The 23,826-nt window shown below is 34.3% G+C and overlaps 2 protein-coding genes across 7 annotated transcripts; both read right to left on the bottom strand.

Annotated features, from left to right (window-relative positions):
- Window positions 1-9,514: 9,514 nt before the first annotated feature.
- LOC111991557 (disease resistance protein RUN1) lies at window positions 9,515-23,647 on the bottom strand. 6 transcript variants are annotated; one of them, XM_024023339.2, is made up of 10 exons: window positions 22,824-23,647; window positions 17,278-18,373; window positions 16,873-17,181; window positions 15,990-16,787; window positions 15,149-15,907; window positions 14,914-15,026; window positions 13,954-14,082; window positions 13,678-13,814; window positions 10,367-10,452; window positions 9,515-9,857 (listed from the first exon to the last, which is right to left on the bottom strand). In XM_024023339.2, the coding sequence occupies exons 2-5, from the start codon at window positions 18,280-18,282 to the stop codon at window positions 15,209-15,211; spliced, it is 2,811 nt and encodes a 936-aa protein (XP_023879107.1). In that variant the 5' UTR covers window positions 18,283-18,373; window positions 22,824-23,647; the 3' UTR covers window positions 9,515-9,857; window positions 10,367-10,452; window positions 13,678-13,814; window positions 13,954-14,082; window positions 14,914-15,026; window positions 15,149-15,208. The 6 variants fall into 6 exon arrangements, with proteins under 6 accessions (XP_023879107.1, XP_065629239.1, XP_023879104.1 ...); XM_065773167.1 differs by lacking the exon at window positions 22,824-23,647 and adding an exon at window positions 18,670-19,705 and having other exon boundaries at window positions 14,965-15,026; XM_024023336.2 differs by lacking the exon at window positions 22,824-23,647 and adding an exon at window positions 18,670-19,704.
- On the bottom strand, window positions 22,952-23,344 carry LOC111991552 (TMV resistance protein N-like). Its single transcript, XM_024023331.1, has one exon. The coding sequence runs from the start codon at window positions 23,342-23,344 to the stop codon at window positions 22,952-22,954; it is 393 nt and encodes a 130-aa protein (XP_023879099.1).
- Window positions 23,648-23,826: the final 179 nt, after the last annotated feature.

Below are 23,826 nucleotides of genomic sequence, written 5' to 3'. Positions count from 1 at the left end.
TACCCTGTCAAGGGGTTACATCCCCATTAATGCGGCCAGGGGGGGTAGGTGAGTACATTTAATGCATAGGTGACAGCTCGCCTAAGGCCTGCTCCTTCGCCGTGCCCCCGTCGCCGACGCGTGGCATTGGACCCTCTCTTCCTCGGATATTCAAGAAGTCCCCTTTGGTGGGGTGGTGCTCGTGAGGCCTCAAACGCCCGAGGACGGGCCCTCCTCGGATATGTTCCTCGGGGGTCGGTCCCCTCGCTTTCATCTTCGGACCCCTCATGCATCCTCGGCGCAGGCCTTTGGGCCTGGCTTGGAGTGGGCCAAGGCTACCTGATTTTCTAGCCCCACAATATATATATATATATATTCTTATATATTAAAAGTCTATACACTTTTTTCTTTTTTCTTTTTTGAAGAAGTAGTACAAGACTACACGTTTTAGATTTTTTTTGAAAAATATATATAATTTTTTTTTCTTATCTTCTTCTCCCATAATTATATTACTACGTGTAAAAATAAAACAGAATACTACATGGAAAAAGAAAACAGCAACCTAACAGCAACGTAGTACGCTTATAAAATGTCTCTATTAAAATTCTATTCAACTAACATTTTACTAACATTAGACAAATAATTCATAATGAATAACTACAACACAGTTCTTTTTCTCCATTCTTATATTCTTCTACCTATAACCTCTATTCTTCTTGCAAGTATGTATTACATATTTAAACTTTTACATTTACATTGCAATATTTGTTTTCTCTTTATGTACCTTTATTTATCTATTATAGAAATTATTCTGAGTGTGGTACTGTAGAAGGTCTAGATATTAACGTAATTCAATTATAGCATAAATTCTATGATTTTTTTATAAAAAATTTTAGATAATGCAATTCATCTTTGATTTGGTGTTTTTAATTGATTATGCTAATTATTTCCTCACTTAAGGTAACATTAAAATAATTTATGTAAACTTTTACATTTACATTTCAGTCTAGAAACTCTAATAGTTAAATTTTTTGTAATTTATAGAATTTTTTTTGGTTATATATGCAAGAAATTTATATATGATTAGCACTTCTACTACTCTACATGTTAGCAAGTATAATGGAAAGATTTTTAAGTTCCATATATATATATATATATATAAACAAATTACAATTTTACTACTAAGAGCTTTTAGAAATTTAAATTTGCCTAGCATTGATGGCCTTATTTTATTGATGACTTTATCATGGACAAGGTTTGATGGCATGTTAGAAGCAATTTTCCTAGACTAATTGAGCAATTATTGGAAGATAATGGTTAAAGGTGACTCTCTTGTGAACAATGTTTGATGTGGCATGTCAAAAGCTATATTTATAGCCTAATTGAGTGACGGTTCTCTTCCTTATCTCCATCACTTTCTCATCTCTCTCTTTTTTACTACTAAATTGTTCTTCTTCTCTCTCTGTCTCACAGTATGGAAAAGTGGTCCAGATGTAGAACAAATTAGGAATTTGTCTACGTTTAGTTGTGGTGGGTTTAGGCTTAAGAAAGAAGAAGAATTAGAGAAAGTTAAGGCTATTTAATTAGGGCTGTGTGATAGTACCCATGAACAATAACCCTAGAAAGAAAGAAGAGACAAAGTGAGAAGAAAGAAAGAAACACAAGGCCAACGTGCCTATTGCTCAAAACACTCAATTTATTAATTGACCTTTGAATAAATTGAGCACAAATATATAAAGACTCATACTTGTAGTAATAAGATTCCTACTAGTATTAAGACTACTAATAAACTAATAAATACTAACTAGACCCAAAATAAATAAACCTAAGATACTTAGAATACCTTACCAAAGTTTCTAGACTCAACTAAATACCAAAATACCCTTAATTCGCAGAAATTACAAATTTGACCCTAATTAAAACTGACCATAACTAAAAAATAAAACCCAAACTAAAAATTGATTCAACCCAAAAAACTCATACTTAGACATTAAAATGGACTTACACGAGAACCTATAAAACTTAGACCAAATGAGGCATACTAATGTGCTTGTGAGTTGAAGTAACCATGGGAAGTAAATTTAATCAAATCACAAAGAAAAGAGGGAATAATGAGGATTTGAAATAAATCTATGATAGAAAACTGGGGGGGATGCATATTAGTAGCTTAGAAGGAAAAGCTCAAAAGTAATAAAGGCAGCAATGCAAAAGGATATTGTACATCTCGTTTTCCTCGTCCTTTAGCATGGAATCAATGTGTAATCTGAGTCTTTTTAGGCTGAAATGAGGGAAAAGAAATGGCGCCAAAATTCTAACAAACTAACTACCTAGCGCTGACTACACGGAGCCAATCATGTCATGACACCTGGACAGCTTCAGTAACNAAACTTGCCATAATTTTTAAAATATTTTGACTATTTATTTGTTATTAAATTTAATTATATTATCAAAAAATATTTTTAAAAATTTATCTATAATTTTTTTATTAAGTCGTGCATCGCACAGCATAATACTAGTATCATCTAAAAGTTTAAGAAAAATTCCTTGAAAATCTTAACCCACATATACGACAACTCTTATAATAATTTGCCTAGCATTGATGGCCTTATTTTATTGATGACTTTATCATGGACAAGTTTGATGTGGCATGTTAGAAGCAATTTTCCTAGACTAATTGAGCAATTATTGGAAGATAATGGTTAAAGGTGACTCTCTTGTGAACAATGTTTGATGTGGCATGTCAAAAGCTATATTTATAGCCTAATTGAGTGACGGTTCTCTTCCTTATCTCCATCACTTTCTCATCTCTCTCTTTTTTTACTACTAAATTGTTCTTCTTCTCTCTCTGTCTCACAGTATGGAAAAGTGGTCCAGATGTAAACAAATTATCATGACACCTGGACAGCTTCAGTAACTGTTTCTGGTGTTAAGTTGTGCACGTGCTGATCTTGTGACTTCATTTAAGTCCAAACTGCCGTTTTGTTCCTTCTTATATTTTTTGTACAGATACACTACACGACACTCTTTCTTTTCTTTTCTTCACAGCATCACCATCTGAGGAACACAGAGACAGGCATTTATAAAGTGATCTTTATCTTTATCTTTTTATCTAACTTTTGACTAACAAAAAGAAAAGTAGGCCTTTCTTTGAGTGCACCCTTTATTCCTTACCCTGTAGAATAAAGTCTCCAAAACAGAATAAACTAAAAATGAGACAGCGTTCACATGTCTGATCAATTAACCATTCACACGTATAAAGAAAGAGAAAAGAAAGAAAGGGCTTGAGTTTAAAGCAGCGTATGTGTGAAGTTGGAGTGGTGTCCGAGTGACCATTAATTTTTATTAGAAAAAAACGAGGTATCTTTAAAATTGTAACTTTTATCCTAAATAGACTATTGGATTTTGTTAGAGCATTTACACTGTGCATTAACTATTAAAATATACTAACTTTATAGTACACGCATTATGCTAGACTTGCTTGTAGTGAGAAATGCACTATTTAGGACTGTAAATGAACCAAGCTATTCATAAACAATTAGGCCTTAGCTTGATAAAAAACTTATTCATGTTTGTTTATTTATAAATAAGCTAAGCTTAAGCTTTAATTTTAGGCTTGTTAAGAAATCAAGCTAAGCCCAAGCAAAAATATTTGTTTATCAATAAGCTCATGAGCTACAAGGCTAAATACAAAACAAGTCAAGTATAGACTCATTTATAGGCTTAATATGTGCTTTCTAAATAAATTCATTAGACATATCTCAATAATATCATGTCTCATATGGGACTAATAACCTTTGCCTTAAATTTTCACTTCCCCCCTAAACTGATCAAGAACTACTTTAGACTTTAGTTACATATTTTTTTAATGTATAAGTGGGCCACATATGGTCCTTCCTTATCTATCATCTAATGTAAAGTCATGAAACATGTTAATCCTTTCCCATTTACAATAGTTACAAAAAAGTCTTTTTTTAGTTCCTTACTCTCTAATGTGGATGTAAAAATTATATTTTAAACAATTGACGAAGCTTTAGACAATGAAGGATGAATGGATGGATTTAATTTTGTAAAGTTGTAATTTGAACAATGGCTAATCATAGGTGGGACTAAAAGCATGATAAAATGAGTATATTATTTTCTTATTTTTGTTTACTTGATTTTGGGAGATTTAAGTATTTGATAATGTAATTTTGTTGGATCTCAAGCTCAAAAACTTAATCTAAGCTCGAGTTTGAGCTTGATATTAAGCTCAAGCTTAGCTTGACTAATGAATCAAGTCAAGCCAAGCCAAGCTCAATCTTTTTGGCTTTCCCACGAGCTCAAGCTCAAACAATATTTTAGGCTCAAGTTCAAGCCAAACTTAAGCTTTTGACTTTTACTGACGAGCCAAAATTGAACATGCACTATTCAGCAAAGCTTGGCTTATTTACAATCCTAACACTATCTAATCTTGAAACACAATGACTATATACCAGCTAAGACATGATAAGATTAATATTTAACTCTAAAATTGAGCTCAATCATTGCGCATCAGACCAATAAATGTGAAATATTAGTTTCCTACTTAGTGAGGGAGGTAGAAATTTATAAAAATCAATATTTTTTTGTTAAATGAATTAAAGATTTCAATGGTAGAGTATATTAATTTTTTGTAAGTTCCAGTTAGGTCAATTGGTAAAAATGCCATAGATTAAAACTTTATTTAAAAAAAAAAAAAGTTTTAAGGAACATAAAATGTATATAAATCAATTAATTTTAAGTAAATTAAATAATAAACGTCACTTTTATATGCCTTAATATACAAAGGAATATCATAAAAATATAATCATAACATTAAATGAAAACTTTTCTCTTTTGTTTATGGGTTGCAATGTAGCACATGTCTCAAATTTGTAACCATGAAGTTTATAGCATCTTTTCCTGTAATGGAAAAATAAAAAATCCATGCATATGTGTATCCCTACCTCTCGAGAAATTATAAGATCCACATGATAGACAAATAATATAGTCCACCATTCTACTAAAAAACTGCCACTTGTTTAAAATTGTTAGTTAGAAATTTTTTTTAAACAGAAATTAATTACTGACTCAACAATTTTAAACAAGTAGAAGTTTTTTAATGGAATTGTGGACAAATGACGTGGTCCACCAAAGGACCCTATAATTTCTCCTAACTCTCAAATTACAAAATGAAAAGAGTTTGTTTTAGGGGAAAAAATAAAGAAATTTTACTAAAGAGATAAACTTATATTTTTGGAAACATATGCTTTAAATGCTCTTAAAGTTAATGAGTAAGATGTATCAAAAAAATAAAAGAAATAATAAAAGAAAATATAAATAAATATAGATAAACTGGGGTGTTAATTCTCAATATTCAAAAATAATAATTAAATACAAAAGTTACACGAAGTCAAGTGATGAAAAGAAAATTCAAATCCAAACATTATACATAAATTCAAATTCAAACATTATACTTGTAGTTTAAAATCTCTCGATTAAAATAACAGTGTTCTAAAAATTCTCTTGAAGAAAACCAGAATACAAAAGCTTTAAAAGCCGAGCTACACTTCCTGCATTTCATACATTACAAATCCAATTCAGTGGTGTTTTGTCACTGGATCCTGAAATGCAAGCAACTTCAAATTTTAATCACATGACTATGAGAACAGAAAGCTGTACAAATAAATTTAATCAAGGTAGGCAGAGGAAGTGTATCTGATATTCATGCTATCATGCTACCAGAAAATGCTTGGGGCTCAACATACCCATAATGGAAGGTCAATTGAAGTTCAAGTTGCTACACCAAAAGAAATTTCTGTTCCTAGCTTAAAAGAATGCTTTTTTTCACATGGATTGCTTTCTTTTGGTACCTCCTGTAATGTGTTCCAAATCTTTGTTTTAACAGCTTTCTGTTCTCATAGTCATGNCAACTTCTCAATTATCATAAAAAAGAAAAAAAAAAGACAACAAGAACCTGGACAACCCGCGACGTGGTGGCTTCCTATACGCTGCAACCGGTTGTATTTAAATCTCTCTAAACCTAATGTCGGTGATTCCTACCTTCTTTATATATGTATCTCAAACGTTTCAAGTTGGATGAGACTTGACTATAATTATTGGATTCAAGAGGTTCCAGTTCAGAATAATATCTCGTGCGTCTACGGCGTCGTTTCATTCTAGGGTTTCGCATCGTATTCAAATCCAAGTGCATTAACCATGTCAGGAAACTCAGATTGCAAAGTTTACGTTGGTAAGTTCCATTTGAATTCCTTTTCACCCCGAAAGCCTTATTGATTTTGTTAATTTTGCTTGCTTGGGTTGGTTAGAAAGCCTTAAAATTTTTATTTTTGGTTTTTGAAAACCAAATTGCTAAAATTGAATTTTGATGTAATAGTTCATTAGGCTCCTTTTGATTTGAGTGCTTTTTTTATTTTTGGGTTTCTGGTCCCAAAATTTGAAACTTTTAGTTCATTATTCTATGTTTTCATTTAAACTGTTTGATTTTAGATATGAAGTTTAGTGTAGAAATCTCTGTGTATGTGTTTGAAAAGTGAGCTCTGTTTGAGTTTTTAGAGTAAAGCTATGTGTTATTGATTTATTTCCTTATATTATTGTAGTTAATGGATTCTCTGTTATCAATTGAATATCATTAGTTGTGTTATATCTGGTCAGAATCATATGTATTATGTACTTCAACACAACACTTTTATTAGGTAAAATATCATTTTCGTCCCTAAACTATCACAAAGTTCGTTTTCGTCCTAAACTTCAAAAGTTCTATTTTCGCCTAAACTATCACAAAAGTTCGTTTTTCGTCCTTAAACTTTCAAAAGTCTATTTTCGCCTAAACTTTCCAACGTATTAATTTCGTCCCTCCACATCAGCACTCTGTAAGCCACGTCAGCACTTCGTCAGAACTTGAAAGTTAGGGACGAAATAGACTTTGAAAGTTTAAGAAAAACGAACTTTTGTGAAGTTAGGACGAAATAAACTTTTGAAGTTAGACGAAAACGAACTTTTGTAATAGTTTAGGGACGAATGATATTTACCCTTTATTAATTAATTAATTAATTGTTTGTTTTGGTTATTAATTAATTTGTCTGTTTATCACACTTTAATTATGTGATTATTTCATCCCACGTGCGTGCGCATCATCTAAGTGTCAATGTAAGTGTGTCTATACATAAGTTTTTGGGTGGAATGCAGGTGTTTATTTTTGTAGTTTTTGAAGATGTACCAAATAAAGCATTAAGCCTGTGATATACTTAATTTTTTTCCTGCTTTTTGTATGGTTTTTTATTCTGATACATTCATTGATATGAAAAAGCTACCTATAAAAAAATTGATTTGCAAAAAAGGTATTTGATTAAATTGTTAGTGAGGGGGGCTTCTTTTGCCTTTGTTCTAATGTGGTTATTTTCGTTTTCTTACAAAGGTAATCTGGATGAGAGGGTGAGCGATAGGGTCTTGTATGATATATTGATTCAAGCAGGGCGGGTGGTAGACTTGTACATTCCCCGAGACAAGGAAACAGATAAACCTAAAGGTTTTGCTTTGCAGAATATGAATCTGCAGAGGTTGCAGACTATGCGTCCGCTTTTCTCTGGCCTTGTGTCCCTCTACAATCGAACACTAAAATTTGCGGTGCGTCCCTGTTTTACCTATGGTTTCTACTTGCTGTGCTTTGTTGAGTACCATTTAGCTTCAAAATAGTTTTTCTTCTAGGATTAGTTGTCCTTTGCTTTTTTTTTTTTTCTTTTTAATGATAATTGAGAAGGAGTAGTATCTGTATTTTAGTTATGTTTTTCCTTTTTGTTTTGTTTTTTTTTTTTTTTAAATAATAGATGGACGTTGCTTTATGAAATATTATTTCAAAACTTTTTATGGGTAAAGAAAAAAATAATTTTTTTCAGCTCTTTATATTTCCAATAAAAGCAGTATAAAAAATTTCTAAAAATTGTCTATTAGTAAATGACACTTAAGGGCACCGACCTTTTGTTTAATAATAGGATGGAAAAATTTAAATTTTAAAGCTTTATGATTTATCGGAATATTATTTCCAAACAAAATATTTTAGTGTGCTTTGTATTTGTGGCAACCTAGTGCCAACGGGCCAATTGAGACTCAACCTATTCTAGGCTCAGCCTCTATCAAGATGCTTGACTCGGCCCACTTGGCCTCCACCCAACAATTTTTTGACTAATTGACTAATTGAGTTGAAGCAATTATGCCGCAATGCCAATATGTGAGGTGGTCTTAATGATCATGGATGCAGTGGGACTGTTATTGGATGATATGATAACTACCGTGTATGAAAGAAAATATGTTAACTGTATTAAGAAGAATTTTATTATAATTCATTCAAATAGTTTTCTATATCTTTCCCATAATTGTGCTCTTGCCATGTTCAAGTCCTAAATTATCCGGATTTGCTTTGTTGCATGTTGATTTTGTATGGTAACATAGGTTGGCAACATATATCATAGTATTCACAATAAAATTAATGCGCAGAAGCAATGAATTTCCAAACTAAATTACATTTTGCTTCTTCTGAAATTATTACCTTTAGCCTTTTATGCATCCTAATAGCTTCTTAACACCAGTTAAAACCATCAACAGACGGGACATTTTATTTATTTGCTTTGTTTTGCCTTTTCAGCTGGGGAAGAAATTAGTTTAGCAAATGCTAACCAAGCATTACTCCTATACAACAGCTACTGCCAATTTGGCAAGTGGAACATGCAGGTCTAATATCACCTTAATAGAGACGATTTGATTTTTCAACACAAGAAGCAAATTAAATTATAGCACACCCCTGGAGTTACTGAGTCCACAACAACCGTAAAACCTTTTAAGTTCATGAATTTCAGACATAAGCCAATGTACTGAAAAACAGACCAGGTATTCTATGGGGTTAAATGGAAGACCAATTTGTGTGCAGACATACACAATACAGAAAGACATCGTATTTTATTTCTGTACAAAGGAAGACAATGCTAATGGAATAAAAGCCATAAAGGAAATTGATGTGCTTGAACAATGAGTTTATAGATTTAGACTGATAAACTCAGAAGGCCACTTGAAATATCGTGTATTTCGAATGGGCCCTATGAGGCAGAGGGAGCAGCATTCAAGGGTCAACAATTCATTTTCTATTAGAGTTCGCGATTAAGTGACCCTCCTCTTCTAGGTATCTTCCTGGCCAAACAGCTATTTAAATTAAATTGTTAAACCATATACTAATATATTGGTTATTAATGGGAACAAGCATTTGAAGGAAAAGTTTTAAGTTTAGCCGCTAAAAGCAATTGCACTTTGCTTCTACTAAAATTTTAGGCCTTTAGCTTGTCTGCATCCAAATAATCTCTTAAAACTATCACCTGCTGGGTTTTGCCTTTTTAGCTGGAGAAGAAATTAGATTTTGAAATGCTAACCAAGCATTACTCCCATATAACAGGCACATCAGCAGGTGGAACATATAGGTCTACCATCAACATAACATAAACTTGATTCAATTTTCAATACAATAAGCAGATTAAATAATAGCACACCTTTGGAATTGCTAAGTCCACAGCAACCATAGAACCTTTGAAGTTCATATGATTCAGACATTATCCGGTATACTGAATCTGAAAACAGACCAGACAATACTATGAGGTAAAATGGAAGACCAATACAACAAATGATGAAGTTCCACAATTATCGATCTTCCAAATGACACCTCAAACACTATGTTTATAGTTTAGAATCTCTTGATTAACACTGTATTCTACAAATTCACTTGAACAAAAAACCAGAATACAAAACTTTAAGACTCAAGCTCCACTTCCTGCATTTTCATGCGTTACAAATCCAATTCCATGTTTTGTCACTGGATCCTGAAATGCAAGCAACTTCAAATATCAATATTTGAATCTAAAAATAGTGAGAATGCAGTTCAATGTAGAATATACAAGCAAGAAACTCCAACAAAATAACAAATTAGATTACAAATGACTGGTCATTATTATAAATTAGTGTAAGTACTTATTAAACCTGAAAAGGAAATTTCAAAAACACCAATAGCACTCAACTTTGTTAACTTGGCAAGGCCACGTTTCTCAAAATCAAAACCCAGAAATGGAAATGTTAAGATAAAATGAAAATATTTGAAATTACCATTAAAGTTAAGAGAATTAGGATACCATATATGCCTTAGGTGTAAGCATCTATAAGTGAACTATAGTTCATAAAGTAACTGCAACAATCATCAACAACCCATCCAATTTTAATTATTTTACAATCCTACAGAATTAATTAGTGATGCATACGGCCCTTGAAGCATTTAGGTCTGCTAGATATTACTAATTGCATCAAGAGGTGGTGAATGTGATCAAGAATTTGATACCTGCCAAAATCATCACCTGTGACACTAGGAGGTATTCTAGCAACAAAAACTCGAGTCCCACCCTTGGAAGTTAATACCATTTTTTCCTGTTGAAAACAGTGAGTAAATGTTCTGTAAAGACAAGTGAAGAAGAGAGCTTTTTCTCATGAACATATTGTAAAATTCAATTTCAAGAGTTTTATATATATTAATAAATAATCAAGAGATTATCCCAAGAAGCTACAAATTATCCTGGCAAAATAATGGCAAGGGAAAAAGGCAACGTCTACCCCATGGAGTAAATAAGCATTAGTGCATTAACATTATTATCATACAAGCAAACTGCTATAGCTGTATAATGGAAAAACCAAATCAAATATTTCTTCAACATTTTTTTTCTGATAAGTAAATAATTCATTGATTGAAAAAAGGTGCTACCCTGGTAAAGGACTGCATACATAAGAGTATTACACAGAACAGAAGATAAAAGAAAATTAGGAAAGTGAAAAATCAAAACTAATAGAATACAAAACTGGTGAAAGTCAAAGAATTCAGAAATTCTAGGAGGCCTGCAACAGAGAATGAAGAAGGTGGTGAAGACCAGTCATATAAGGGAAGTCATCAAATGGTGTTGGTAAAGGCTACAAGCTGAAAATTTGAGTTTTTCTTGATCTCCTATGAGGATGTATAGCGATAAACAACTAACAAATTATGTTGTGATAACTCAGTTTTCCATGAGATAAAGAAACATATCAATGCAGATGATCATCACTTAGTACTGGTTTTCAGCATAGAAAGTTAGAAACATACTGAGCTTACACTCTTGGGCTTAATGGATTTATATTTCAAGCCGACCCTTGTAGATACAATCTGTCCAATCTATTGTAAAAAGTAGGTGGGTTCTGGCCAAGAGCAGTGGACTCACTGCTGAGATGCTCTAGGGGGATTATATGCCTTCATAGGTCTTGGTACTATTTTTGTTTTTGTGCTGTTTTCCTCACCTTCTATGATGTATTTTTCCTTTGTTTCTTATTGTATCCAAAATAGAGGCCCACTTGAAGCTAGCTTTTCTTTAGCATTGTATCTTTTATACTCTCTTTAAAATAAACTGTGTCATAGACTTAATATATTGTACAATTAGAAAATAAATAGAGAAAGTTCTTTGGTAAGAGGCACCTTTATTGATCTTTGTAACAAATTGGTCATGACAGATATCTATGAGCCAGCTTCAAGTGCATGGAGGAAGAATTTTTTTTTAATTTAACATAGGCTATACAGCTTGTTCCACAAAAAGTCCTACGTTTGAAAGAAATTCAAGAGCTCCTCAAAATATAAAATCAGAATGGTGAAAGTGAACGCGAAGACATTAGGCAATACTTCATCATGTAGATATAAGTCTTAACCCTTAATCTGAAGGATCAAGCAACATAATTTAAAATTATTTGAAGTTCAATCAATTAATTTTCAATTTCAAAGCAGAAATAGCTTTTTTCTACCTGCTACCAGAGATTTTTTACCCTTTTTTTTCCTTTTGTGGCAACTATACATAAGTTAAAGAAGGAAGTAAAAAGAGTTGGGAGTAAAACAACAGGCCAATCAAGTTTAAACACACGACTTAGTTTAATGCAAAGATAATTTAGCACAAAACTAAGGTCATAGGTTCTTTACTCTTACGTAAATGAAATGATCGGATGCTTAAGACTGTAACTTGGGCTCTTATATAGAGCTATGGGCAACTAATTCTGGGCAAGTTTTGTTGCAGAAAACAAAAGGACAAAACTTAAATAAATACTAGAAATCTCATTTAGCTGACTGTGGACTCCTATAGTGAGAAGGCAACACAACTATAAGATCCATCTCTAAATAACAACTTGCCCAATCATCCAAATGTACAGCCAGTCGATTTTCTGTTTCCCCCCTTTATAAAATTAAATCACAAGACAATGGGAACAGAAAGCTGTAAAACCAAAGATTTGGAACACAACACCGGAGGTAACATCAAGAGTGTAATTGATGGCATCCTGATGATATTCACTACAGAGTAGCATATGATGTTGCAAGTAGTCTTACGGCAAAAGTTTCCAGTGTATTGGTGGAATCCTGATGATATTCTTTATACCAGGTATGGTTACAGAGCAGAATATGGTGTTGCAAGTAGTCTTGCAGAAAAGTTACAATTGTATAGCAGGAAAAAAGCTGTGTCTGGAAGCCACTTAAGTCTAACTCTCTGGTTTCTTTTTTTTTTTGATAGGTCAATTCTCTGGTTTCTATACAAAGCAAACTTCCTCTCGTGGATATTTGAGAAGTAGATAGACCTATTTGGGTTTTTGCCAAGGGGAGCATTTATACCTGCTAAGAAACCTAGAGTCCAATTCAATTGAGGTAGTCTGAGGTTAATTGGTGGAAGCTAATCTGGATTTTTACTGCCTTTACTAGACATGACTCATCACTTGGCTTGCTATGAGAAAAAATTATCCATTTGGGATAAATTGTTATAGTGGGGGTACAAGGGGATATTCTGTTTGCATTTTGCAGAAGTTGCATAAAATGTCCAGACCATTTTTTTTTAAATGCATTTTGTCAAAAAGATTGTGGAGGGAAGTAATGAAGAGATGCCTCATAGACTCTCCGGAAACAAATTGGATTAAATGGGGGTTGCAAAGTTTAAAAGGTAAGCTGAAAGCTTCCTCATGTAAGTTAGCATGGGGGTGTGGTTTACCATTTATGGAGTCAGAGAAATGCAAAATTTAGGGAGGGAATATTTAAAGTGAGGAGCAGATGTTGGAGAAATGGAAATTGGTGTAAGGATGGAAGCTAGAGGGAATTTCAAATGCTCTTGAACGAAGAGATATCTGTGTATTAGCTGGAATATTCCATTATCTGTTTTCCAAGTGAAGCCTTTTTTTGTATGTGATGTCCTAGTAAGGGTCAAGACGTCATTAGGAAAAGTTAGAAAGTGTCTCGTCAGTTTGATGAAAGTTTTGTTCTGCTTCAAATTTGAGTGTATTATGACTAGTTGTTCTGTTGTTACTACAGAGATGTTGTGTGTGGACTTGATAAACACCTGGGCCAAGATCATGTAGGTATGCAAATTTGGAATATTTGATTGACAGGAAATTTAAATAAAGGATAATGCCTAATTTTGGTATAAATTTCTGTGAACTGTTAAACTCAGAAATTTTGGGAAAAAAAATGAAAAAAATTGGGTAGTGGTAATGTAAGTTGAAGTTTCGCATGGGAATGTTACATCTAATCAAATCACAAAGAAAGGAGGAAATAAATGTGCGATCTTTATAAATCTATGACAGAAGACTATGGGATGAATGACATACCATGAGCTTAGATATGAAGAGCTGAAAAGTAATAAAGGCAGCAGTGCAAGCAGAGGAGAGGTTATTCTACAACTCGTTTTCCCATCTTTAAGCATGGAATCAACGGAACACCAAAGCTGATTTGAATTCCATATTACCTATCAAAACAAAAAAGAACTTTCTCATCACAGCTTCTAATTCTACAGGGTCTTGCTTCACCATTACAATTTTGCTTATTTCTTTCTCTATTGTCAATAATCAGTTGACAAATGAAACCCAAATGATCAGATAACAAACCCATGAAGTGACAAAGGCCATACTCCTGCACTTGTGCAACCACTAGCAATTGAAGCTTCGAAGCAATTGTATTGATTCAAACACTAAAAATAATCCCACGCAATATGTAGGACAGCCACATCAGTGCACCTAGATGGAACAACATGACACCCAAATGACAAATAAGACAATGAGAAGTTTCTAATTCCAAATTGTCAAGGATGATAGCTGGATACTCATAGACTGAAAAAGAAGCACATAGAAAACAGGGAAAAACAAATAAAGCAAAAGTTTCATACTGACTGCTGAGTACATCAATAATCTGATTTTGACCAGCAAGAACACAACGAATGATATTCAATAGATGGTAGAGTAGCCATCTATTGCTAATATTCCAAATCCAAAGAAAATAATCAACAGAGCTAACTTGTCATACAGACACACACACATTAGGAAATCTAGACAAAATTTCGTCCTTAAATCAAATTGTTTAAATGAAAACAGAAAATAATGATATTTTGTAAGCTTGTTATAAGAAAAACAAGTCAAACCTCAGGAACCTAATTCAACTGTTTCAGCCCTAATTCAAGGACAAACTCAGCACAAAATCCTAATACCTAAGAGCAAAAAATTCCACAGCTTTCCAATCAACCAAACAATGGGTGGTGTGGTGTGAAGTCAAAATAAAAAAAATTAAAAAAAAAAAAAGAGAAAAGAAGGGTCCTTTAAGTTTTAAAATAGTTGTCCTACTTCTAAATGATAAAATAGTTGCATTAGTTCTACTGTACATGACAGGAAAGCTTTGCAAATAATTTTATCTACTTTGCTGCAATTTGACTTCACTTGGAAACAGAGGCCCAAATTTTCTTCATTCCATTTGATTTTACAACACTGGAGCGCCATGCATCAATTGCATTCTCCTATGGAAAGTTGTAGTAAATACTATAAAAAGAGAGCAATAACAGAGAGTTCCAAACATACCATCCAACACAATTGAACAAAAATGACTACCATACAATCAGTTCCACATGCCTTCGTCAGCTAGCAATGTGACAGTTTCTCCTTTCCAACAGAGTCCAAATACTTCTTCGTATCTAGCAAAAATGAGAAAACAAATTACCAAACTAAAAGAATCGGCAATAAATTTTCAAAAAGATAAAAGAAATACACAACTACAAACAATCTCACGCAAAAGGGAGAAAAGCTGGTGACTTACAATAAAATCAGAGAGGAAAAAAGTTGATCGGCAGTGCAGATTCTATAAAAGCTATAACTTTCATTGAGATTCCTCTTCCTCACAATCAGAATTCCCAAACCAATTTTCAATTAGATTTAGGTGTGGTGGTTCGTCATTAGAGGTAGCTTCTCCACTAGGCCCAGCCCCTTCCCCATCAGAGTCATCACTGCTTCGCTTAATTTTGGTATCTTTTTCTGAATCCTCAAAACCATCCTCATCGTAAGGAGTGATGATGCAGCTGCTAGGCCCAGCCTTAGTTTGGTTTATTAGGTCTTCAATGTCTCGCTCAGATACCAGATGGGCCCCGCATTTTGTAACCTCCAAGCCTGGACCTTCGGCTTCAAATTTAACTTCAATCTGGCTGAATCCGTTAGTGTCGACTTGATTCAATATTTCTTTCCAGTACGATCCAAAGTATGTAGAGGGACAATAGCTCACGAACAGGTGATACGATTCAATCGTACCAAATTTCTCCGATAAACCAATGCCAAAACCTCCATTATCTCTACCAATGAAACAGTAAAGCTTATGCGTATGTCTCATATTTCCATAATCTTGAAATGGATGATGCTTGCGGAATACAAAAACAGCGCACACAGCGATTCCCATCAATTTGTTACCTAATAAATCTGAGGGCACTTGCAGATTCACTGAACCCCCCACATTTTGGTGGCTAAACCATTTCGGAATTTCACTCCCAGGAATCGTGATAACGTAATGAATACCATCTTGCCGACCCTGAAACATACAATTCATGATGCTTAGAACTTCACATGTGAGAGAGAGGGAGAGAGGGAGAGAGAGAGACAGACAGACAGACCATAGCATCGTTGAAATAACGTCTTAGCATTGTTGAAACTAGATCACCGTAGCCTTGATTCTTGATCAATTTGTCGCAATTGAGAAGATTAAATATCGGCCGAAAATCGTTTTCCGGTCTTAACGATAATGTTTCCAGTGAGGTACACTGTGGTGCATAAATACGCCTAATATTTAATGGAAGCTTGGGCAATATTCGAAGATGAGTGCAACCGCCCAAACCAAGAGAACACAGATTAGATAGTTGAATGATACTTTCAGGAAGGCAAACAAAATTATTTCCCTCTAGCAATAAAGCTTTTAAAGATGACAAGCACCCAAGAACATTAGGAATCGTCTGAACATTGCAATAACTTAGATTAAGTTTGGTCAAAGAGCATAAGCCTGTTAAAGTATGCAGTAGCATGCCCATGGGATCTGGCCTTCTTCTAGGTCGCATTAAAGGAAACCTCGTGAGCTTATTAGATGATAGCCCCCCGCATCTGGAGAGAGATAGTCCTTTGAGATTTTTTAAGTGAATAATGGATGAAGGTAGGCCCGTTATAGCAGTCCCACTCAAGTCTAACTCCTCCAAACCTTCGATATTCCCCAAATTTTCTGGCAATTCATCAAGTTTTGAGCAGCCAGATAAATTGAGAGTTTTTAGAGACATCAAACTACAAATTGCAATAGGGAGACTTGTGAGTCTTGTACAACGTTGGAGAATTAGCTGCTTAAGATTTGGGACTCCACTAAGGTCCGGGATCTCAATCAAGTTTTGAGAGTCACTGAGGTCAATGAGTTTTAACTCGTTTAAAATCTATTATAAAACAAGAAATAATTAGACAAACTCAAGCCTTAATGAAAAAGCAGGAAATACAAATCAGTATACATGAAAATCTTACCATAATTCCTTTCCATAGTTGTTTGATGTCACTGCAATGCATTCTCAGTTCAACAAGTTTGTTTGGTTGGAAACTAGTTGGCAAGGATTTTAAAGGATATCCATGCCAATCTATTACACGTAACTCATTAGAAAGATAATTGAGGCCTTGTGGAAGTTGAATAGGACCTCTAATGAGGTCTTGTGGAGGTTGCACATAACCAATTTTAAGGAATCTCAAATTTGTCATCTTTGAGAAGGCTTCAACACTCAAGTGTTCATTTTTAATTGCAGGTGTCTTTAAGACTATACCTTCAACAAACTTTGTTCCCTAGTAACCAAGAACAATAAAATTAGAAAAAATTTTAGAAGAATGTGAAAGAATATATATACTTCTCTAAATTCAAGTTTAAACTTGTCAACTTACAATATTATTTTTCAATACATGCAAGACATCCTCATAACGCCATAACCTGCTACGTCTACCAAGTTCTTTAAGGGATTCTTGACGAACAATTTCTTGACCCATTTCTTGTAGCAAATCATGCATCCTCAAATATCCATATCCAATGGTTATGAGAGATCTGTCTACAAGAACACCAATATTGTAGGCTGGATAGAAACCAAAGCTTTGAAGTATATCTATTATGCCATCCTTGTACTCTCCTTTAAAAAAACATGCAATATCCAAAAATAAGTCTTGTTGCATTTTTGTTAGCCCAACAAAACTTATTTTAAGAATATTAAAAATTTTGTTATCAGGTTCCTTTTCTAGTTTTCCTAGGGCACTTTCCCATTCATCTATTCTTTTTCCAAATAACAAAGAACCTAAAACTTCAAGAGCTAAGGGAAGGCCGTTAGCGTACTTCACAAAATGCTCACACATATCCACATAATTTTCTTCAGGATGAGGTTTCTTGAAAGCCTTCCAACTAAAAAGTTTCAAAGCTTCATCATAATTCAACTCTTTAGCTTCATATATATGTTTCACTCCATGCCTTCTCAACAAATGCCTATCTCTACTAGTTACAATGATTATACTCCCTACACCAAACCATTCATCTTTCCCAGCTAATGCTTTTAGTTGTTCATCTTCATTCACATCATCAAGAACAATAAGAACCTTCTTATTGCGGAGTCGCTTACTTAGAACATTGATTCCCTCATAAACATTCAATATATATTTTTGGGTACTCATGAGGATCTTAGAAAGAAGTTGTTGTTGTAAAGAAACTAGCCGTTGATTTTCAGATTCATCTCTAATATTATCAATAAAGCTACTAGCTTCAAAGTCACGAAAAATTTTATTATAAATTTCTCGAGCAAGAGTTGTTTTGCCAACTCCACCTATACCACAAATCCCAATAAAATGGACACAATCTAACCTTTCACCCAAACATAAATCCTGCATTTCCTGCACACGAGATTCCATTCCAACAAGGTGCTCGGAAACACTTGGGACTTCACGATCCAACTCATTATTTATCTTCCGAATGATTTTTTCGATAACTGTTGATTCAGGCCTGCAAAAAATATAGCAAAACATTAATTTTGATGAGGCAGAGCTAGATACATTAATTTAGGGACAAAACATTCATCAAAAGTAAAATCTTAGCTTTGTTCAGTAGCTAAAGGGGAACTCATATGTGGTACAAATTATGCATGCAATGTTTTTCAACCAAAGCACAATTCGAGCTTAAAATTTTTTCCTAGGTTTGTAATATACAGGAGACAATGAAAGTTGTCATGTGGCCAAAAAAAGAAAGCAGCGAAAAATAGTAAAAAAAAAACAAAAACAAAAACAAAAACAAATCCTTACTCATCCCGTAAATCCCATCCAGAGATGCCAGCAACTTCTGTCACAGCATCTTTCCAAGTTTGCACAATCTCAGTGTTATCAATGAGATGTTTTGCAAAGTCATCCTCAAAAGTCCCTCTCAGTTTGCGCACATCACTAGGATCCACATCACGGAAAACAGGCAGAACTATCAGCTTCTTCTTGCCCATGCACTCGTAGACCTTTGCTAGTTCAGTCAAGCACCAACTCGATGAAGCATAGTCTCTAGAGAAAATAACGACAGCAATCTTCGATTCTTCTATTGCTTTCAAGAGTTCTGGTTTAATGAATGCTCCTCGATCGAGACTTTCATCGTCCCTAAAAGTGGTTATGCCATTCCGTTTCAAAGCTTCGTACAGATGGCTTGTAAATTTTTTGCGGGTGTCGGAGCCTCTGAAACTGAGAAAGACATCGTATTCGTATGTCCATCTAGGCGTAGAAGTAGAAGAAGAAGGAAAACATGAGGAGGAGGCGTTTTCTGTGCCCATAGAATTGCTATCGGAAATATACTAAAGATATGTATTAAGAAAATTATTCAACTAGTAAGAATTAACACATGAAAGGAAAATAAATTGGGGAAGAAGAAAGCAGAGCACTGGATGGAGTGTTTGTAAGTGACAGACAGAGCACCGGTGCGGTCTACTTGCAATTACGTGCTTAGAGATAGGAGAAAATTTCTGTCGGAGATCGAAGATCAAAGCTCACAGATCGGAGCTCTCTCTATTTGACGTTGACCACAGTGGATCGGAGTACGTTGGCACAGTTGATTTGGGTTGTCTGTGAAGGAGTAGAACCAGGTTGATAGGTAGAGAGAGAGGAAGAAAATTCAGTGCGAAGAGAGGAGGAGAGAGGAAAACAGAATTAAGCAAAGCAGAAAAGTGAGACACAGAGACAGTGACAGAGTATTCAATTTGCAACTGGCCTCAGTCACCATATCTTCCAGGTTAAAAAAAAAGGGCTTTAATTAAAGTAAATTTCCCTTGTGAGTCAAAGCAGCGTATGTGTAAATACAGTGCGTGTCCACACCACGCGTGTATCAACAAGGAAACATCGTAGCAATGTAAGTAAGAAAAAGACTAGGTAGGAAGTCCAAATTTATTAGAATAAAATTCCGCGTGGAGTAATGTTGGCTCATTGCTGAACTCAGGTAAGAAACTAACGTCGCCTCATCTTCCAGGTATCTTCCTACTCCAACAACTACTTAAATTAAACATAATATTAAATATATAACATCACAAGATTTAAAAAATTTCTAAGAAATTTAAAAGATTTTTTTTTTTTTTTTGAAATGAAATTTAAAAGATTTTAATGGTAAAATAGAGTAATTTTAAATAAGGCTATAAGTGAACTTAGCAAAATGCAAGTCAACTAGTCAAGCACTGTTGCTAAAGTGTCCCTCCCTTCCCATCTTCTCCTAAAAAAAAGAAAGGGCTTGACTACTTGAGTTTTATGTAATTTCTTTCTGAGACAAAGCAGCGTATGTGTAAAGTTGAAGTGGGTGTCCTCTTTTTTAACAACGAAGAATTATGGAGCAATGAAGAAGGAAAAGATGAGGAAGGTCTTTCAAACCTATCTTAAAATCTTAGGTGCTTTCACTTAAGTCTTGACATTGTGGTCAAATTAATTGTTTTTAAACCTATTCTTTAGTATTTGGTCTGCTCAATTAATCATTTTTTAATGAATATTTGCTATTTTGCTTATAGAAAAAAAAAGGGTATGCCATTACTTAGAAATTTCTAAGAGGATAAGTTACAACGAAAAACCGATATAACAAATAGACCAACTAAATTGCAGGACATAGTCGGGCTTTGGCCTAACCATTACCATCTGCCTGAACATCATATCTTGGTTATCAATGCAATTCTAGAAAAAAAATAAAAAATAAATTAGATAACAATTATAAAGTGTTGTGAAAATATTATAGACATAAGAGCAACCGCATCAGTCCATCTAAAAATTTCCGTCTATTTTATACTAAAAACTTACTTTTTCTATTTTACACTATCACATTTCCAAAACACTCACACCAGTTTATCTATTTTACAAATCTATTCTAATTAAATAATATTATTTATTGTTTTGTTTATTATTATTTATTAATATCCATTCTCTCTTTCCCTCAGAATCTATTTTACTTTTTCAACTCTCTCACCCGTTCCTCTCTTTCCTTCACTCTCTCCCTCACAGCCGCCTCACCCAGCCCACTGTCGCCGCCAATCCAGCTCGTCGCCGTCGCCGCCGCCGCCTTAGCCCTCCGCCGATTTGGCCTCCCTCTCGCTTTCGCCCTCCCTCTTTCCTTTGCCGCTCCCTCTCTCCTCCACCACCGACCCTTCACCTCCCACCCCCAACCGACGACCCTCAGCCTCCTAACCTCAACAAACGACAGAAATGGAAGATTCGGCAGCAGCAATGGAAGACCTGACGACAGCAGATTGGGTGGCAGCAATGGTAGCAGATCGGGCATTTTGGGTTGGGTTTCCCGGTGAGTTTTAATTGATTTTGAGTTGGGTTTTCTAGTGGGTTTGTCTTGATTTTGAGTTGGATTTTCTAATTGCTTTTCCGTTGATTTTGGGTTAATTTTTTGTTGATTCTAGGTTAATTTTTTGTGCTAGGTTGCGGTGTTTGGTGGTGGCACTGGGTTTGGAGGTTGGGTGGTTATTTTCTTTTTCCTTCTTCTTATTCTGTTGCGCTGGGTTGTTGTAAACATTGGGGAAGAGAAGTAGTTTGATAGAGGAAAGAGAAAAAAAGAATAAAAACATCATTTACACATGAACAGTAATTGTGCATATATGCACGGTTACTGTTCATTTGCAAAGCCATGGTGTATATTTGCACATTTTTACAAAGATTGATGTGGGTGTTTTTTGGGTTAAATTGTGCAAAATTGAGTACTTTTTGCATTTTACACATTTTTGCAACTATTGATGTGGTTGCTCTACCACTTCTCATATAAAATTTGTAACGTGAGATGCAAGGACACTAGAGAATGTATATAAATTGTGTTTAACGGTTGAACAAAGGAATTTGCAAGATAACTAGAAAAACTTGAGGCAAATATCTTTCTTTATTCTTTAGAGGAACTCAAGATGCAACATTAATCCGCACTCACAAGCACAATAAGCTCACGCGTAGTTAATCATTATAGTATAGGATGCAACTATGTTGTTTAAATTTTAACTCGTCTATACAACCCTCATAATAATTGCCTAGCGCTCATGGTCATGGGCCTTGTTTTAATGATAATTTTCATGTGAACAAGGTTTGGTGTGGCACATCTGAAGCTATATTCCAAGTCTAATTGAGTAATTGCTAGATACATTACTTTAGAGACAATTAAAATATTCAGCAAACATACAATCTGAGCTTCGTTCAGCAAAAAAAAAAATAAAAGGGAACTCTACAAGTGTATAGTATGTACGTGGTACAAACAATATATGCATGCGATGTTGTTCAACCAAAGCCCAATTCGAGCTTATAATTTCCTAGCTTTGTCATATACAGGCAGGGGCGGAGCTAGGATTTTTTGTTTGGGGGGCCAAATTTTGGTATTAATATATTAGTTTCGAGTCAAGATAAACCATCGTACATATATGTAAACATACATACACAAATATAAACATTAATATTTTGATAATAGAGTAGGTCATAATTTATAAATATATTGTATATAAAATTAACAACTTTCAAATATATATATTCGTAAAACAATTTTTTAGGGAACTTATTATCTTTTAAATTCCAATGAGTATACAAAAGCTGTTTAGTTTGATATTAAACATATACAAAAAATGAATTAGAGAAAACAAAAACTACCTTATCTCTGTAACTACTAGACCAATTGACAAATTCTATTGGTTTGGTTTTTAAGAGCATTATTGGACTAACTCAAACATTTGGAGGGCCAACTTTTATTTTTGTAGCTAAATATTTAAAGTTTGAATACTTATACATAATATAAAATAATTTTTTAAGGGGGGATGCCCCCAAGCCATGCTATAGCTCCGCCCCTATGTAACAGGAGGCTAAGTAAAAGAAAGATGTCGTGGCAAAGTAAAGAAAGTAACGATAAGAAAATTCAGGAATTAAAAAAAATAAATAAATAAAAACCATCATTTGAAAAGAAAAGAAATTCTTACTCATCCTTTAGATGCCATCCAGAGAGATTGGCAACTTCTGTCAAGGCTGCTCTCCAAGTCTTCACATCATTAATCTTATCTTTGAATCGATTTTCATGTTTTGCAAAAGCTTCCGCAAAAGACCCTCTCTAATACCTAACATCACTAGGATCCACATAGTGGAACACAGGAAGGACTGTCAGCTTCTTCTTGTCCATGCATTCAACAATCTTTGCTAGTTCGATCAAACACCAACTCGACGAAGCGTATTGTTTGGATAGAATGACAACAGCAATTTTCGATTCATCTATTGCTCTGAGGAGCCCCGAGTTAATCTTTGTTCCTTGCTTGAGCCTCTCATCGTCCCTAAATGTGAATATCCCTTCTTGCTTCAACCTATAGTATAGATGGTTTGTGAAATTGTTGCGGGTGTCGGTGCCCCTGAAATTGAGAAGTACATCGTATTCGTATTTGCATCCAGGAGTAGAAGAAGGAGGAACAGATGAGGAGGAGGAGGCATTTTCTATGGCCAGAAAAGCCATCGGAAATATGCTAGAGATATGTATTAAAAATATATTAAAATAGTTTTTTGAAGAATTTAACACAAAAAAGAAAATATAAATTGAGGAAGAAGAAAGCAAATTTGAGTTGGATTTTAATTTTAAGAAGTGGAAAAGAAAAAAAGGAGATGGATATACGTGCTCGAAAAGTGAGTTCACAGATTTTTTATGAAATTGCAGAGAAAACTGAAAAGCTCAAAAATTTTCTTTTGAAATAACGCTAGATTCATGAATCAGTTACGATAAAATGAGTGTAGTGTTTGGAAGTGACAGAATGCTTGAGAGGGACAGGCATTTATACATCAATAATATTTTCGCAGAGTTGTAATAAGTAATTCTCTTCTGAGTTCTTTTTAGTCAAAGCAGCGTATGGGTAAACTGTAAAGTTGGAATCCCTGTCCTCCCCTCTGACACTGAGGAACCATCCTAGCAATGCAGTAGGAACTACGAAATCACGAGGAAGC

The sequence above is a fragment of the Quercus suber genome, unplaced genomic scaffold, assembly GCF_002906115.3.
Source record: "Quercus suber isolate HL8 unplaced genomic scaffold, Cork oak 2.0 scaffold_70, whole genome shotgun sequence".
Classification (NCBI taxonomy): Eukaryota; Viridiplantae; Streptophyta; class Magnoliopsida; order Fagales; family Fagaceae; genus Quercus; species Quercus suber.
Note: the sequence above shows the minus strand (reverse complement) of the source record. Positions and strands in the feature narration are given on the sequence as shown.